Source organism: Oxyura jamaicensis, chromosome Z (genome assembly GCF_011077185.1).
Source record: "Oxyura jamaicensis isolate SHBP4307 breed ruddy duck chromosome Z, BPBGC_Ojam_1.0, whole genome shotgun sequence".
NCBI classification, from domain to species: Eukaryota; Metazoa; Chordata; class Aves; order Anseriformes; family Anatidae; genus Oxyura; species Oxyura jamaicensis.
This window is the reverse complement of record NC_048926.1, coordinates 566299-584225: the sequence shown is the minus strand read 5'-3', so window position 1 is coordinate 584225 and position 17927 is coordinate 566299. Positions and strand designations below refer to the sequence as shown.

The 17927-nt window shown below is 54.3% G+C and overlaps 1 protein-coding gene and 1 long non-coding RNA gene across 2 annotated transcripts in view; one reads left to right on the top strand and one right to left on the bottom strand.

The window, feature by feature from the left end:
* Positions 1-5363, top strand: part of ST8SIA3 (ST8 alpha-N-acetyl-neuraminide alpha-2,8-sialyltransferase 3) — a 5592-nt gene extending 229 nt beyond the window's left edge. The window contains exons 2-5 of the mRNA XM_035310027.1: positions 3-329; positions 921-1043; positions 3168-3725; positions 4482-5363. Coding sequence (XP_035165918.1) covers positions 151-329; positions 921-1043; positions 3168-3725; positions 4482-4764 — 1143 coding nt within the window. The 5' untranslated portion in view covers positions 3-150 and the 3' untranslated portion in view covers positions 4765-5363. The remainder of the gene's footprint in view (positions 1-2; positions 330-920; positions 1044-3167; positions 3726-4481) is intronic.
* On the bottom strand, positions 5325-6018 carry LOC118156184. The gene is made up of 2 exons (XR_004746181.1): positions 5906-6018; positions 5325-5685 (listed from the first exon to the last, which is right to left on the bottom strand). It is a non-coding gene; the product is annotated as an uncharacterized LOC118156184 (long non-coding RNA).
* Positions 6019-17927: the final 11909 nt, after the last annotated feature.

The following is a 17927-nucleotide window of genomic DNA, read 5'->3' as shown; positions in this document are numbered from 1 at the left end:
CCCTCCCTCCATTTTCTCGGCGGCTGCCGGCGGTGCCGGCCCCGTCCCCGCCGCCGGGCCGAGCCCGCCGCCCCCGCGCCCGCCGCCCCCCCATGCAGCCCCGCGGCGGCCCCCCCCCGCACACGCCCAGCCGCGGGGCCGCCTCCCGGCATGAGGAGCTGCAAGATGGTGCGGGTGGCCAGCGTGCTGGGGCTGGTGATGCTGAGCATCGCGCTGCTCATCCTCTCCCTCATCAGCTACGTCTCGCTCAAGAAGGACAACATCTTCGGCGCGCCCCGCGCCGCCGGCCCGGGGGGGCCCCGCATGTACATGTTCCACGCGGGATTCAGGTGAGGCCAGCCTGGGGGGGGCAGCCCGGCCGGGCACGGCCCGGGGGCGGGGGCCTTCCCGTCCCACCCGTCCCACCCGCGGCACCCGCGGCACCCCCGCACCCGCTCCCCGCTGCCTCCAGCCGGTGCCGGGGAAGCCCCGGCTCTGCTCGGCGGGGCCCCGCGGGAAGGCCCCGGGAAGGCCCCGCGGCCCCGGCCCGCTGCCCGCGCCCGGCACGGCCCCGCCGCCGCTCCCCCGCACCCCGGGGACACGCCGCCCCTGCCCGGCTCCGGCCCCGCCATCCCCGGGGCTGCGGGAGGCGGGCGGCACCCCCGGACCGCGGGGCCCCAGGGCCGGGCGTGGGAACCTCGGCGCCTCGGGGGGGCTGCAGGGTGGGCAGCGGCTCGGTACGGCATGGCACGGCTCGGCACGGCTCGGCACGGCACGGCCCGGCCCGTCGGGGAGCGGCGCGGAGCAGCCGGCGCTGTCCGTGGTGCTGCCGCCCGGCTCGGGCTCGGCTGGAGCCGGGGTGCGGCCTGCGTGTGCCCCGGGCGTGTGCCCCTGTGCCCGTGTGCCCCTGTGCCCGTGTGGGTCCGTGTGCTCCTTTGCAGGTCGCAGTTCGCGCTGAAGTTCCTGGACCCCTCGTTCGTGCCCATCACGAACTCCCTGACCCACGAGCTGCAGGAGAAGCCCTCCAAGTGGGTGTTCAACCGGACCGCGTTCGCGCACCAGAGGTGAGCGCTCGGCACCCTCATCTTCCCTGAGGCTATCCCCTTCCCCCGAGGGTCTAAGAAAATGTGATCTGGGGCTGCTAAATACTCCGAGTTCTGAGTAATTCGCCAGCCGTGAGAAACATCGGCTGATTCAGAGCATTTCCCAAGATGGTTACAGTTCTCGTGGAGGAATTGATCATTTCAGAGCAGGACACCAAGCTGCAACACACATCCTTTTACCAAACAGAACATGACCCAGTTTCCCAGAGTGCGAGAGAAATTGTCATTTATCAAGATAAATGGCTGGCTGTTTAAAACTCGACACAAATCAGCCCGTAGCAGCCATGAAGTGCATGTTCACGGGGGGCAGAACACGCCCAGCACAACTTCCCAGCCACCAGCAGCTCTGAGCAAGTGCAGTGCGGCTCTGCTGCCTGGCACCCCTCCGGCTGGGGGTGGCTCGGGGGGCACCAAGCCCGGACCCCCCTGAGATGCCCTCACTGCACATTGGCTTCTGCCTCCCGTTCACAGGGTGCACTGACCTTCACGGCCTCATGGCAAGAGAAAGAGTTTCTCGGTTCCTTAAGCTGCCTCAGAGCTGCCCTGTACTTCACGTGAAGCAAAATGGACCTTTCTTTTCCTCACCGTGATGTGAACTCGGTGATGTCTGCCCAGCCTCTGTTACTTATTGGCCTTACTGCAGTATTTATATACAGCAGTGAAGTTAAAGTAAAAGAAAACAGAATCCTTTAGCCATTTAAGATAGCTACTGCCACCTTGGCTCTGGTTTTGTCTTGATGTCTTCCTGCTGGTTTAGGGCCGCACTGTGACTGTTCACCTATCCCACACAAGAAACATGAACCGGGGCCCCTCAGCCCTGCGGTGAGGTGGCCAGCAGAGTCAGAGTGGGGCCACTGCAGCCCTGCAGCACCAGCAGGCAGGGCCTGGGCTTCTCCTCTCTTCTGGTGGCTCTCCAGTCCCAGGGCTGCACTGCTGCAGGCACAGCAGGCTGGCGATGAACTTCCAGCACTGCCAATTGCTGCCCACCACCCATCAGGAGCCCATAAGGAGCTGTGGGCATCTGAGAGGCTATGGCACTTTGCCTGCCCCATCCCTTCCCTGGGATCTCCCCGGCTGGTGTAGCGGTGCCCCCACCCCCCGTAGCATGGCTTCATTCCTGGCACCACCATCTCGTTCTTAATAAATAACTCAGTGTCACCCCTCTGTTGGTTTTAGCTAATGCCTCAGGATCTGCCTCTGCATTTGTCTGTCAGCCATAACCCATAATTAGGGTACCCAGTGGGACTCCATTAATGCTTAGACATTGGAGGATGCGAGCTGGAAGAAAGGTTGTTTGTTTTCCATAAACATGAGCAAATAAAGTGGTATTGGTTTTCTAATTTTATGCCCTGCTAGGGAAATTCCTGAGCAGGGCTGGTTTTGTTTGTTTATTTAAGTGTTCCTAATAACCCTTGCAAAGATGCTGGCGTGCTTGCTCAAAAAATACATTAAGGAATTATGTTTACATAAAGGGAGACAGTGACTGTCACTTGTTTTGTGACTCAAAGCTCCTTAATGAGAACACAAGAAATACTTGTATTTAAAAAAGCAGCTACGTTACTGTTAATTCAGCTGGACTTCTTGGTTTTCCTTCAAATGCATCATGGCAAACACAATATCCATCATTACCAGAGATCCGTGGTCCAGAACCGAGAGCGAAATATGTGCAGAGAACAGCAGCAACAGCAAACTCTTCCACCAGGCGTGTTGCAGCACAAACAGAAATGTGTTTCACACTACGCTTCAGGAAGGTGAACGTGGGAAGCATATTCTGTTATTACATTCCTCACACTTATATGGCAAATCCGATATTTTAGTCCTGACACTATTGCAGCAGACACAGACACATCCTTAGCTGGCATCAGCCAGGACAGGCCAGCAAAGCCAAGCGGAGCGCTAGGTGAGCAGCCAGCTCCACCGTTCCTATTTATGTATATTAACTTTAAAGCCATTGCACCACATTGCTCAGGAAACTGCTTTGCTGCATTAAAAAAAAAAAAAAAAGTCTGGCTGGAAACAAATCTCTCCACAGAAAAGGGGGAAATATAACTCAATGTTTTCTTTTGGTTTTCTGTTTTATTTTAGGCAAGAAATCCTTCAGCATGTCGATGTAATAAAAAATTTTTCTTTGACCAAGAATAGTGTTCGGATCGGACAGCTGATGCATTATGATTATTCCAGCCATAAGTACGTTTTTTCTATTAGCAATAACTTCAGATCACTGCTTCCAGACGTGTCACCGATCCTGAACAAGCATTACAACATTTGTGCCGTGGTTGGAAATAGCGGAATCCTGACCGGGAGTCAGTGCGGACAAGAAATAGACAAATCTGATTTTGTTTTTCGTTGCAATTTTGCTCCAACTGAGGCATTCCAAAAAGATGTTGGAAGGAAAACCAATCTCACAACCTTCAACCCCAGCATCCTGGAGAAGTATTACAACAATCTTTTGACCATTCAGGATCGCAACAACTTCTTTTTAAGTCTAAAAAAGCTCGATGGAGCCATTCTTTGGATCCCAGCTTTTTTCTTCCACACATCAGCAACAGTCACAAGAACACTGGTTGACTTCTTTGTTGAGCACAGAGGGCAGCTAAAGGTCCAGTTGGCTTGGCCAGGAAATATAATGCAACATGTTAACAGGTGTGTATTTTTCTTTCACATTTAACTTGTCAAAATACATATTCCTCTCCATACCAGTACAACTGCATTTATTTTTCTGTTCACGACTAACCTGATAGGCACTGTCTGGCAAGTCAGGACCCGATACTGTCTGCTTTCAGAGCAAACACAGTTTTGTTATTGCTCCAGTAAGTTCTTCAATTATTTCTGTACAGATTTATACCGAGGCACATGTGAGGCAGGCTGGTTGTGCGCACAGGGTGCGCTCTGCCATGGGCTCTGCTCCTGCCGGGGCTTCGCAGAGACAGAAGGAGTACGGAGGAGTTGAGTGAGATTCTGCATAAGAAAAGCACCACTTATAGAAGAACTTGCTCTTCCCAGCTAGCAAATGGGGACGCTAACAGACATCCGCAGAGTGATCCAAGCAAATCTGTAGTAATTTATACAAGGAAAATGTGGCGCATGTGACCAGCCGCCAGTGAATCTACCTTTCTGGATAAGGCACTGCTTTTCCAGGTTAAAAAACAAAAATACATGTGGAAGGGGATCACAAAAGAGAATCAAACTGGTAATAAGGTAGTTCTGCAGTCCTGTTCGTTACAGACTGACCAGAACAGCAATCCTTACCTTGCTCGGGTTAACAGCTGTGAGCACTGACGGTCTCCATGCAGCAGCATTTTTGACGGTTTCCATGCAGTAATTTTTCCTTTTTTGCTTACAGCAAACCCGTGGTATTATGTGTACCCTATTCTAACATGCCTTTGTTCTTTTTCACAGATACTGGAAAAACAAACACCTGTCACCCAAGCGGCTGAGCACAGGTATTCTCATGTATACGCTTGCTTCTGCCATATGTGAAGAGATTCACTTGTACGGATTCTGGCCGTTCGGGTTCGACCCCAACACAAGGGAAGACCTCCCGTACCACTACTATGATAAGAAAGGAACAAAGTTCACAACCAAGTGGCAGGAGTCCCACCAGCTGCCTGCAGAGTTCCAGCTGCTCTACAGGATGCACGGTGAAGGACTGGCCAAACTGACCTTGTCGCATTGTGCCTAAGAACCTAATCTTGAAGTGCCAAATGATTGTCTAAAAAGTGCCCAAATCTGAGTTAAACATTCTTCAGATACAATTCTAAAAAAAAAAATAATAATAATAATACCCACCCTAAAATATTTTCCATGATATAAAGATGCTTTTTAATCACCCTTGTCACTGTTCATCAAAGGGTTTAAGCATATTTAGCAGTGCAGAAGCATTTATCAAATTCTGTGGATGCTATTCCTGCAGCAGCACAGCAAAGTTGAAATATTTTGCATTTATATATATGCTATGAAGTATGTTTTTAAATCTTTTCCTATGTCAGCATTCCACTAAATGCCTCTAAATGTCTTAAATCAATTGTTCCTTTCAGATTAGAATTAGGAGTGCTAATTTTAAAAGTTATCGCTTCTCTTGTATCCATTGCTATTAGTAGCTCAGCATCCATCTGGTTGGCGTGGCTGACTGAAAAAGCCACCCAGAATCCCAGTTTATCACCACTTACAAGTTCTTCAGCGCGGATCCCAAGTTTCCACAGCTGGCATATTTTCGTATTTACTGAATTTTACATTTTTTTAAGACCTCGTGGAGAAGGTGAAAATACGGCTTGTACTTTAGCTAGGCGTTTGTATTACTCTCAGAATACTCCAGCGTTTGATGTCAGTTGGGGCCACACCCTAGTCCAAATTAGACCGACTGAAACATTTTCATTCAGGTCTGTGTGACACTATTTGGTCTTTTAATTTTGAAGTTGAAATACCAAACGGGAGGCCGTAGGTCTCTGTGGAGTGTCCACCCCGTGGCGAGGCGAGCCCCAGCGTGGTGCCAGGCTGTGTGCCCCTCTCGAGGCCATGTCCTCGGTGGGAAGCACCTTCTGGGAGACGGCGTCTCCTCGGCTGTGAGGACAGGGAGCCCGTGCCCGTACCGCAGTGCGGGGAGCTGCCAGGAGCACCCATTTACCCCTGCGTGCAGCCAGGCTCCCACACCGCTCGCTGCGGCGCATGAAGGTGGCGCAGAACAGACCCCTCGTAGCACCCGGCCCCTCGCAGCAAGGTGTGTGCCTGGAGGAGCGGGCGTGCAGGGAGGGCTGGCAGGCCTCCTCAGCCCAGGTAACGGGATGGGGCAGCCGGCACCAGAAGCCCTGTCTGCCCCTGCCCACGTCTCGCAGAGCTCCACGCCGCTCGGCAGAGGTGCGCCCGGCCGTCCCTCCGGCCCCGCCACACCAAGCACCCACAAGGGTGAGCGGGTCAGGGGGAGCCAGGCAGGCAGGCAACGGAATGAAAACAGGACTTCCAAGTTCCTAAGAAATGGCTTTTAAAGGGAAGCGAGTGTAGCAGGAGCACAGGGAACAGGAAATACAATTACTGGATTTCCCCATTTACATCCCTAAGTCCACAGTCAGACAACTGAATTAGTGGCCTCGTTTTCCGGTCACAAACAGTCAGTGTCTCCCTGAAAGGGAGACACAGCTTTTTAAATACCTTTGAAAATCAGGCTGTTTGCAAAAAGGACAAATTTTAGGGTCACATATTTGAAAATCTTGGCCATGATGTCTCAGGATAAAGGAGTCTGTAAAGTAACTGTTTTTCTAATTAAAATGAGTATGCTTAAAAGTATTTTAACATTTTTATATTATTCTGTATGACGCTGAGAACTGACTATACACTGAAAGAAGATGCAAAAGTCAATTTTAAACCATACCTTAAAATTGCACTTTTTAGTTTTTCAGTGACTCCGTACCCACACGCAGACGTAGGAAAAGGGCAAGGGGGCTCCGGTGCCACACGAACTCGGAGCGACCGGGAGCATCACCCGGTGCCTGCAGCCAGCCCGCAGCGGTCAGAGGGGGGTGCCCACCCTGGAGGAGCCCCGTGCCCCCAAACCAGCCCCTGGGCCACCCAGCTCCCTCCAAGCCCAGTCTCATTCCCAGCCCCTCAAAGCACCCCCAGTTTGCACCTCCTGTGCTTTGGGTGGAAAAGCCACCACATCTGCCACATGACCAAATTCAGCCTATTCAGGCAAGGAGGTACTTCATCCCTCTGCACTGTCTGCAAATACTGAGAGTTATAAAGCCCTTTTGAAAATCCCCCTTTCTTCCCTATTCCCCAGCATTTTCCAACTTTTACTTTTGCAATGGGCATTTAGAGCTGTGGAAGGGGCCTGGATGCTCTCTGGCATGGCATGCCGGCCTGCTGTCCATGAGTGACTTCAGACGCACTTGTGTAGAAACCTCCTGACTGCGAAGTTCTCTTTCCCAGGGCATAATTCTGCATCAGCCCTGCTGGCATCTCCGGCTTTCCTTGCTGTCACCATCGTCCTGAGCTCACCACTGTTCGTACAGCAGAGTATGACTTCTAGCAAACGTGATTATGAAGACATAGCTGTGTAGTAACGCTAGCGTGTTATGCCATGTGGTGCCATATGATTTATTATTAATATTGCCATTTATTATTTGTGTTGTAGTAGCAGGTGAGGGCTGCGGTCAGGGATCGGAGCACGGCCACGCAGGGAGATGCAGAGCAGTACAGCCAACCCCGCTATTCCCAGGTGATGGCCCCACAGAGTGGGGTCCCCCGGCGCTGAGGTTGGCAGGATGGCACCCGCGGGCAGTCAGCCCTGCCACTCTCGGTGTGGTGCCCGGGGGAATGCAGTGGCAGCCAGGCTGAGCGCAGGGCTGGGCTCAGCCACCCTCCAGCCGAGGGGCCAGGCTGCCCCAGCCTGAAACACTGCTGGCGGTGAGCAGGAGTGTCTTAGCTAAGCCTGGCCACAAAGCCTTCTCCAGGTGCCAGAGCACAGCCTAACACAGCAAAAGAGAAGTGACACAGGGAAGGAAGGGTTCTGTGCTAATTGCTAATGACGTACAGTAACTAATCATCTCTGATATAATTTGCTGTGGAGCTGTACAGTAGCTGCGTGTTTGCTAGGGCAGGCTTTGCAGTTGGTGCGCAGCTGAGTGTGCGGCTCGGCCGGGAGCCCTGGGGAGCCAAGGGCCACCCCACGCCTGGTGTGTGACGCCTGCTGGCCCCTGCTTAGCGGCAGCTATTTTAATTAAGGGGCAGGCTATCAGCTTTGTGTCAGGAGAGGTCATTTTTAATCAGCAAATTAAAGAAATATGAACAATTATCATTATATTTGCTTGAATGTGGAGGCCAATGCACTCTGTACAGTTTTCAACTGCTGGCTCTCAATGGCAAAATTGCACTGGCAGGTCTTGCTTGGCTGCTGCATATTGTTTACATGCCATAACTACTTTAAATTAGACGTACTCGCAAGTAAATATCCATAGCCTAAACACACGTATTTCCATCTGTGTGCCTCGTGTGCCTCCAGGGGCTGTTTTTGCTGCAGGGAGCACAGCCCGGCCGAGCCCTTGCTCCGGGGCCACCACACCAGCCCTGCGGGGAGGCTGCGGCTGCTGGGCAGGTGCACAGGACCCCCGGGGGTCCCCAGCAGGGCTGGTGACAGAAGGATTTCCCATGGCTGAGCCGAGAGGAGCGGCCGGGGGCAGCTCCTGCCCTGGCACTGCTGTGAGAGGAGCAGGGAAGGGAGCAGCGGCAGTGCCAGGGCCTCCGTCCGTCCTGGCAGTGCGTGTCTTCTGTCTGTTCAGAACGACTGCTCTAGAGCACCCGTGTTAGAAGATAATCAGTAAACCTTAGAAGCTGAAACCAAAAACCCAAATTGCCCCAAGGCAGTTCTTTAAATTGTCATAGTTTATTTTTTAAAATGTAAACGACTTCCGTAACTGCAGTAAAGCCAGGAAGACGCCCACACATGCAATGCCTGTTCTCCCAACGGCTGCCGTCGTTTCTGTGCTGGACTGTGGTGGAAGGCTGTCTTACACAGCACGGGCTTTGTTTGGCCTCCCTGACTCAGGCACCTTGTAGGTTCCTCCTGCTCGCAGTGAGGCCTGGCCCGAGGCAGAGGGGGGCCAGGGCACGGTGCCGGTCCCGGGGGACAGCGGTCACCGCGGAGCTGCCGCTGCACGGGGGCACAAAGAGGCGCCGAGTGCAGAGAAGGCAGCGTGGAAACGACTGCAAATATTCGGAAATGGGAGCACAGAAAAATTATTGACAAAGGGCCATATTATATCATTGATTTTTAAGCAAAACTCCCCATTGATTTTTCAGAACCACATTGAACATTTCAGAATCATTGATTTTAATGGGGAGTTCTGCCCCAAAATCAATGGCGCAATACAGCCCAAAGTAAATTGCTTCTTAGTATCAATATTTTTTGTCCGAGCTGTTGCAATGTGGAAAACCATCTTTAAAATGTGTATCTTTTGTTTGTGCCTGTTTTCTTAGATCTCTTTGAATTCTGCTCTTCCTAGAGACCGAAGGGGAGGGGCAGGTTGTGCTGGCTGCGCGGGCGGCTCTGCTCCCCAGGCAGGTAAAGGCTGGGCTTCTTTCTCAAGCCCCACTTTCGGGCTGGTTTTCCTGTAGAACCCCATGTTAGGGGCTTGATCCTTAACCAGGGCAAAAAACGGCATTTTTGTTAAAAAAGTGAGCGTGCTCCTGCCTGGCTCCCAGCTGCAGGAAGATGCCAGCTGCAGCTCTGCGTCCTCAGGACAGCAAATCCCGGCTGCATTCGTTATTGTGCTGGCTAGACTCTTCCTTCGCTTTTGTTTGGCCCAAAATCTTCCTGTTGCTCTCTATCTAAATGAATTCATGACGGTTCAGGGAAAATATACACTATTACTGAATGTCTAGACAAACAAATATAGCTAAATGAAAGTATGCGTAATGCAGTGTGATCAATACTCGTAAGTACAAAACATTTCAGTTCACAAAGCCGAGAGAAGGCCTCCGACTAGCTCCGGGGACAGCCGAGGACGTGCCCCGCGCTGGGACGGGGCCGTCGGCCGGGAACGGAAGGAGCAGGTGTACATAGGAATGGAAACACGCGTGTTACCTTTCCTCCTTTTATGCATCTTCGTTCTGTGTTTTAGTTGCTTGCATCTTTTCAGTGAATGGTAGCAGGGTACACTAAAAAAAAGGCGTTTTGGCTACCGGTTTTAGTTGTGGATTATACCAAAAAGCAAGTAGTTGTGAAATATAACTAACTGTGAATGGAGGTTGCAAAAACAAATCGTTTAGGAAGCAGGTTTTCTGTAAATGAATGTGTCTTTATTCAAATGGCTATACAGTTCAATGCCTGATGGAGTTGTTTTCAATAAAAAGATAAATATTCAAAAAAAAAAAAAAAAGAAAAAAAATGCCATAATTGTAATAAAGGATTCATTATTTAATGGCCATACTAAAAGTATTATTTATTTTTAAATGGCTAATGTTCACAAAGGGCCAGAGTACACTCTCAGGTGAATGGCATGCGAAGCTGCACATGTTGTGAGATATGTTGCAAGCAGAACTGGCATTGAGTCTTGCTCCCCCTGAAGAGTCCCTGTTGGCTTCAGAGCGATCAGGATCGGGCCCACAGACTGACATGTTTTGTACCAGATGTGGCCGCACATCTGAGGTTTGGATGTGGCCTGCACAGTGCATTGTGCATGTAAATACGTCGTCACATTTGTGAGCAAGGAGCCTGGTTCTTGCTGTAAAGGAGTACCGCATACTTGTCGTGACCATAGTTTGTGGAGAAAAACGCGATGATTCATTTTGAATCTTCCAGCAATGTTATTGTTTGGTGTGAATGTGCCTGCAACATTGACTCATGTGCCAAAACACAATATTGAATGCATTGTTTTTAAATAAAATGTTTTATTGTGCACTGGAAGTCTGTAAACCCAACTGCGTCCACTTCTTCCTTTCTTATTTTCTTAACTGCCTGCCGTCAATAATAATTAATGGCCTGAATTGGAGGGCTTTTCCGTGCCGTAGGCACATGCTGCAGAGCGCCAGATCATCATTTTAATCAAAAACCGTTCCGTATTGTACAGGATACACTGTGTGGTTGGCAATACGCTCAGACAAATTATGTGACAGTGTGCCACGAATGCTGCACCCTAGCAGAACAAACATGGCTCGGCGCAGCCCCGGCTGTATTGCAGGCACAGGGCTAGGTAGGAGCCAGTCATCGGGGATGCGGTGTCTCGGTTCAAGCCCTCCGCTGCCGATTCCTCTCGAGATACCCGTGACAGATGCTCAGTGGATGAAATGGCGTTTGCTTTTCTTGGCCTCGTGCCTGGCGTACGAATCTCCAGGAGCGATGCGCGGTGCTCACTAGCACCCGACCTCACCCGCACAGCTCGATAACCCCGACAAAGACCTGAAGAACGGACTGCCGTTATCCCCGGCCATGCTGCACGGCCCCGGCTGGCAGCCCGGGTTCCACATGCTGCTTCTGCATCAGGCTGATTAGTGCAAATTGCCCTTCATGCTAATGAGCCAAAGCAATGCACTCCTCCACTAGCAGTGATTTTTTTCTCTCCTGACCAAGGCACATGGGCAGACTAGTCACTGGTACAAACACACGGGGGGCTTCGTGTGGCCCCCTCCCCAGGCTGGCTGTGGGATGAGCTGTCAGGAGCACAGCCCTATGACCTGGGGCTGGGCGCTAATCAGAGGCAAGCTGATTTGCTCACCTTTCACTTCAGGCTGGTATATCACAGAATCACAGAATTGTAGGGGTTGGAACGGACCTCGAGAGATCATCAGGTCCAATGATTCTTTTACTATGGTTCCTGTGCAAGCTCCAGACATGTTTTATGCTGATGAAACTGATATTAAATAACATGAAAAATGCCCCATCAAAAGTCCCCACTCAAGAATAATTGGCCTGTGGAAACACTTGCGTGGACGAACGCTGGGTGAGCTCCAGGAATCCACGCCTGTCTGCAGAGACCCGCGGCCCACAACATTAACCCTTAGTGGGTTCCCACGCTGTGAAGACGTTGGTGGGCAGAACGAAGGGCACTGTCCCAGCCCACCCCCAGCCCCCAGAGCTTACCCCCATGCCTGGACCGCATCGCAATCCGCCCTGAATGCTAACCCCATCCTCCAACAGGCCTGCCGCTCCTCCTGGCTGATTGCTGTCCTCCCGTTTAACAAGCGTCCTCGGCAGCCCGTCATGCTGGCTGGTAATGAAAATATTGAGCAGAGCCCAGCTAGGACAGACCCCTGCAGGACCCTTCCCGATACCTCCTCCCATTCTGATGGCGAACCACCGATAACTACCTGCGCTCCCTACCAACAGCTCTCCCTCCCTGCAGAGCCACCGAACAGCTCGCTCCTTGGGCTTCTTGCCATTAACAACTCACGGGAAGTTTTACTGGTACTTCTGGGCTCCCTCGCTAGCTCTTTAGTTTGTGCCTCAGGCTCAAATCTGCTTCTTACATTATATGTGCTACTCTTATATTCATCCTTGGTCATCTGACTACTAACCACTTGCTTGGTTTTTAGGGTCTGTGATTTAGCCCAGCTCACTTCCCATCCTCTTTCCATGCTCAGTGAGTTTGGGTTTGTGCCCTCGATGCCCGTTCTGTGAGGAGCTGCTGGACATGCTGAGCAACTTCTCCTCCTGTGTTTTTATGGGCTCTCACCCTCCTGGTCTCCGAGTTCAGCAAAACCCATTTCCTTTTCTCTGCTTCTTAGGAAGGTGAGCTCTGTGTCTTCCTGGTTCCTTGCACCCACTGCCTCCCATTATCATTCTCAACTGATTATTACTGTGTACCAAACCTGGAGCAAATCCACCTGCACACTTCTTGGACACCCCCTTGGTTCTAGACACACACATATTTATTCTCTGGGACAGATTACACGTGGGGAACAGTCAACTGCATTGCCCTGTTGCATGCTTTCAAAGCACAGCACTGCTGCTCGCGGGGACTCGGCCACCACAGAGCCACCTGCGAGGCCCAGCACTGCCCCAAGGCTGCCACCGGCGGGGAGGTGCCTCTGCCCCCGCCACCCGCTGCCTGGGACACGCTGCGAGCACCGAGTGGTGCTCCCAGGGCTTGCATATCCCAGCTGCAGACATCAGAGGACCGCAGGAGGCTCCGATCCTACGGGAGTGGTGTCCGTGCTGTGGTGATGAAGAGGGAGCTCTTCCTCCGGCTGCGATTAAAGCCCCCAGCCAGGCGCAGCCCAGCAGCCCTGGGCACAGAGGACATTGTGTGTCCCGGGCCCCCTCACCACACCATGCGGCAAGGCCAGGAGGCCGAGGGGACCACACGACACACAAGGGCAGCCCTGAGCTTCTGGTTCGCCTGTGTCCATGGGCATTTGGGGCAGACTCACACCTACTGGATTCCAGCCGGGGCTCAGAACCGCTCGGCTTCCTCGCAGGGTGGATCTGGAGCCCCGAGAGCTGTCATTGTGCTGTGTCAGAGCCGATCGATCGTTTCTCCTCTATTTCTGCACGGTGGCCAGTTTCCAGGCCAAGAGGGGACTTGCTGCTTGCCTCGACCCTGCTTGGGTTCCCTGTCAGCTCCTTGGAGGTGCTTTGCCCTGGGCTTTTCGGCAATGTCCCAGTTTGACATGGATTTCCAGAGCCACATTTCCCCAGCTGGAAGGGGCTGCAACAAGCACCAGGTCAGCCAGCAGCATGGCACATGTGGCACACGTGGCATACGTGACACACACGGCACACGCAGGGACCCCGCACCACGGCCATCCCTTCCGCAGAGCAGCGTGACTTAGAGGCTGCGCTGCTGCTGAAGCCACCTCTTATTTTTAAGTTCTCACGGTGGTTAGTCACCCACTATTAAAAAATGCTTTCGCTCTCTGGCCTGTTATTAGAGGCAGTTTGTGGGTATTGCATCCCTTTATGCCCTTATGGAATGAAGAGGATATCCAGTAATAAGAGCGTTCCCCTGTACCCACAAATTCTCCTTTACTGCCTAGCTCAGTGCCTGTGAAGGCAGTGCCTGAGTGCACGGGCTCCCTCCCGCCTCTGTCTGAGACGTACCAGCACTCCTGCCCTGGCGGGGCTCTGCAGGGAACCCCGGTCCCGGGGTTTGGGCCGCCAGGCTGTGGGCTCCGGCGGCAGAAGGCTCAGGCTGAGCGACAGGGAGCAGCGTGCCCCCCTCGCACCAGGCACGCTCAGAGTTAACGGCTGCCGCGCGTGCCCGTGGTGCCTCATTTGTTAACATCTCCTGTTCGGGATTTTTCTCCCTCTAACCACTGCTGAAACCCAAACAATTGCCAAATCGATCTACATTGTCAGCGTTTATTGTCTGGCAATACTTGCTAGGGGCTATTTTGGGGATGCCAAACTCAAAAATTATGTATAAAGTGATAATTTAGGTGCTCACCTGTATATCTAAAAACTCTGAGCCGGTTACCAGCAATTCTTCATAAAAGCTTGTCTGCAGAAACAGATCAGCTGCCACATAGTCTAGTTCCCTCCCAGTTAATGCGGGAGGTGCTCTTGGCAGGGGCAGGTGTACCTGCCGACGTGGGCCCCATCCTGCCCGCAGGCGAGCACCGCAGTGTCCCCACCTCACCACGCGGGGACACCCACCCCGCGCTGACCCCACTGCGCGCCAGCCCTGCCTGGTCTCTCCGTCACCATTTCCCAACGCTTCCCACAAACCAAACAACCTGGGGTCCTCCCCCTCCCAAGATAAATATTGCAGACGGGAGCCAGCTTTAATCTTTAACCACGGCCCTGGCAGCCAAGTGTGCCATCAGCCATGCTGCGGGTGGCCCTGCCATCCCTCTCAGTGGGGGCCGTCCCCCAGCCCACAGAGAGCAGGATCCCACAAGCACCCCGCTCCCCCTGCCCCAGGCCCATCTCCTCCTGTCCCCTCTTGGTTTTCCCTTTTTTTTTTTCCAGATGTGGGCACCACAGGGCCTGCAATGTCCCTTGACACACAGGCTGCTCTTCCTGCCCTGCGCGGATGTGCGGGGGCCCTGGGGCACGGGAGCTGGTGGCTGCTCAAGATACACCTCACAAGGGCAGCCCTGCTGCTGAGGCCAGGATTTATTTCCCCATAATCCAATTCCTGGTGCAGGAATGAGAGAGGAAAAATCCTTCACTTCCTATTCCCGCTGCTAGGTCCAAGGTTGCCCCCCCAGTGCCCCAGAGCCTCGGTGATGGGGACGGAGGAGGTGGCAGCCCCTCCTGGGGCTCACCAAGTGGTCTAGCCAGACTCTCACATCCCCAGGTAGCCCCTGAACCATTTTCCTGTTTGCCCATTTGCACTGGATTCAGCTTTCTCAGACCTGTTTTATTCTCTAAACTGCTCCCTGTAAAACCCTGGAGGAAACAAATCCCATATCGCCTGACTTGCTTTTTACTGCTAAATATCTGAAATCCTGTCTGGGAGGAGAAAAATCAGGAGGAATTCTGAGTTCTGCTTCTTATGAGCAAAACTTAGTGCCTGGACAGCAGATGCAGCCGGGGCAAGTGCTGGTTTTGGGTCCGCTGTGGAGCTGTGCCCGGCCCCGCTGGTGTCACTGGCAAAGCCGCTGGCGTCACCGGGGCTGGAGCTGGCCCCGCTGCCCTCTGCAGAGAAGAAAGTGCTTGCGAGAGCGATTTCAAAATACCAAAAGAAAACACTTGCAATATTTGCTTAAAAGCAGGTGAAAATTATCTGTGCCCTCTCTGGCCCGCTCACGCTGGCTATTTTAGGGGCAAGCCCAGCGGTGCCCATGCCACGTCCCGCGCCAGGGGAGCAGGGCGCAGCCGGGGCGCGGGCAGGGACCTCCTCTCCTGCACTTCCCGGTGCGCAGAGCTGCCCTGCCTGGGAGGACGTTTTTATTTCGGGCAGAGAAAACTTTGCAGTACTTTAAGCAAATAAAGTAAGCTGAAGCCAGTCAAAATGCACCCAGCAATTAATAATTAGAGTAACCGCAGCCAGTTCTCACACCGAGCCGCTGCCCGGTTCAACTCACAGCGCTTAACAAATGAGCCCAGTTTTGTTATCCTTGTCTTAAAGATGTGGGAGGCTTTGGCTCAGCCAGCTGGGAGTGACAGATCCCAGAACCGAGTGACACATATTCACCTGTAATTGCAATAACCCACCACATGATCCCCAAATCTCGGGGTTCCTGCTGGACTACAGAGGTTACACGTTTTTTGCCCTCCAGCACAGACCCCCTAAAGGCTAAGTACATCCAAATTAATAAAATGTGGCTTCTGAGACACCTGCATACAGACGGCTTTTCTGCAAGCAAAGGGGATCAATACACAGGCAGGTAAATTAGCAGGGCTTGCTCTTTGCTTAGCAAAAAAGTTGTATTTCATGTAAGGTATGAAACAGACTAGGTTTTTGCAAACCCACAGAGCTACAATAGAGAGCATGAGCAGCCCTACTGCTTAGATAACTGGTCACGCTCTGTAAGCGCACTCAGGCTCTTGCTCACGCACAGCCCACGCTCCTCGCTCCTGGCACGGGCAGGATGGGCTCCAGCAACCTGCCCGGTGCTCCCGGCCAGGCCTGGCGAGGTCTCCGCGGAGCCCACCCTGGCAATGCCACGCGCCTGCTGCGAGCAGGGCACGGCGTGTTGTCAGCGTGAGCCGATGGCATCAGGGCAAGAGGATCCCAAATGCAAATTAACAGGACTTGCTTTTATTTTTTGTATCGACTGCTCTTCTCCTTGTGTGTCCGTGATGTTATTTATCCATTACACATACAGCATGTGTGCGGGCATGCGGGGAGAGCCCTGCGCACCCCTGCTGTGCCCACGGGCAGGACGAGAGGCAATGGGCACCAACTGAAATACATCAGACTCCCTCTGAACACAAGAAACCACCTTTTTTACTGCATGGGCAGTCAGACACTGGCACAGGTTGTCCAGGAAGGCTGTGGAGTCTCCATCTGTGGTGACACAAACCCCAGCTGGAGGCAGCTGCCCCTGCCTTACCAGGGGTGGAGCGCATGGCATCAGAGGTGCCTCCGGCCTGAGCTGTTCTGGGAGAGGGCAAGGGGAAGGGGAAGGAAAAGGGGAAGGGAAAGGGGAAGGAAAAGGATGCTAGTACACCTGTGGCACCTGGCTGCCACCCTCTGCTGCCCGCCCGTTCTTTCCCTGCCTGCCCACCTCAGCACCTCTGCCTCTGGAGGGCTGCCCTTGTCTCTCTTCCCAAAATCAGCCACAACTTTTGTCTTCCCCTAGGAAGGACAAAAAGATTTCACGCATAACTTGCCCTGAACAAAGGCACCTCACGCCAGGGCTTTCTTTTTCTTCTTCATTTCTTTCTTTTCCACCACAGGCAGACAACAGCAGGGTGGCTGGGGTGGGGGGAGCTCCATTTTATACCAACTCGGTGCCAAAGAGCAGCTTGGAAAGTACTGTGAGCTTCAGGGACGCGAGGGGAGGGCAGTGGGGGAAGAAGCAGACTGGTGGCCTTTGGGACCCACAGAGCCATCTCTAAGAACTGGGCGCTATCGCATGCAGCTTGCTCGCAGAGGCTGGGAGCCTGCAGAGGGGCTTGGAACAGACGGCGTCTTACTTCGGGGGGGAATAAACCCCTCGCTTTCAGCCCGGCCCCGGCCAGCTCTATCACCAGCCGCGTTTCTGCACAAGCCCCAGGCATCTGCGGGGCCCCGAGGCGCGGCCATGCCCGCTGCCCGCTGCCCTCCCGGCACCCCCAGCCGGCCGGGCAGCAGGAGCGGGCTGCGGCCTCGGCGGAGCAGCGGCGGCTGTCGGGGCCCCGGGTACGGCCGGCACCGGGGCAGGGACGCGCCTGCTCCCGGCTGCGGTCGCACCGCGGTGCTGCTGGAAGGGGGCAGCGGGGGGGCCGCGGCACGGGCACGGCAAAGGGACGGGTCGGGACGGGACGGGACGGCGTGTGCCCGGGTGTCCGTGTCCGCCTGTCCGTGTCCGTGTGCCCGGGCAGCGCACGGCCCGGGGAGGCGCTGCCCAGCCGGGCCCCGTCCCGCCGCCCGTGGCAACCCCGCTTCGCTCCGCACCGCTCCGCACCGCGCTGGGTGCCGCGCTGGGTGCCCCGCTGGCACAGCCCCCGGGGTGGGACGGGACGGGACGGGACGGGACGGGACGGGACGGGCAGTGCCGTCGGGGCCGCGCGGTCCCCTGTCCCCTAGCCCCGAGCCCTTCCCCAGGCCGCGGGCGGGCCCGGCCGCGCACCCCGCCGCTACAAAGGGGCCGCGGCATCTTTAAGGGCCGCGCCGAGGCCCCGCCCCTCGCGCCGCCATTGGCCAGCTCTGCCCCGCGGCCCCGCCCCTCCCCGCTCCGCCGCCCCCCACTGGCCGCGCCGCCCGTCCGTCCATCCAGCCCCGCCCCGCGGGCGCGGCCAGGCGGAGCGGCCGCGCGCCCTGG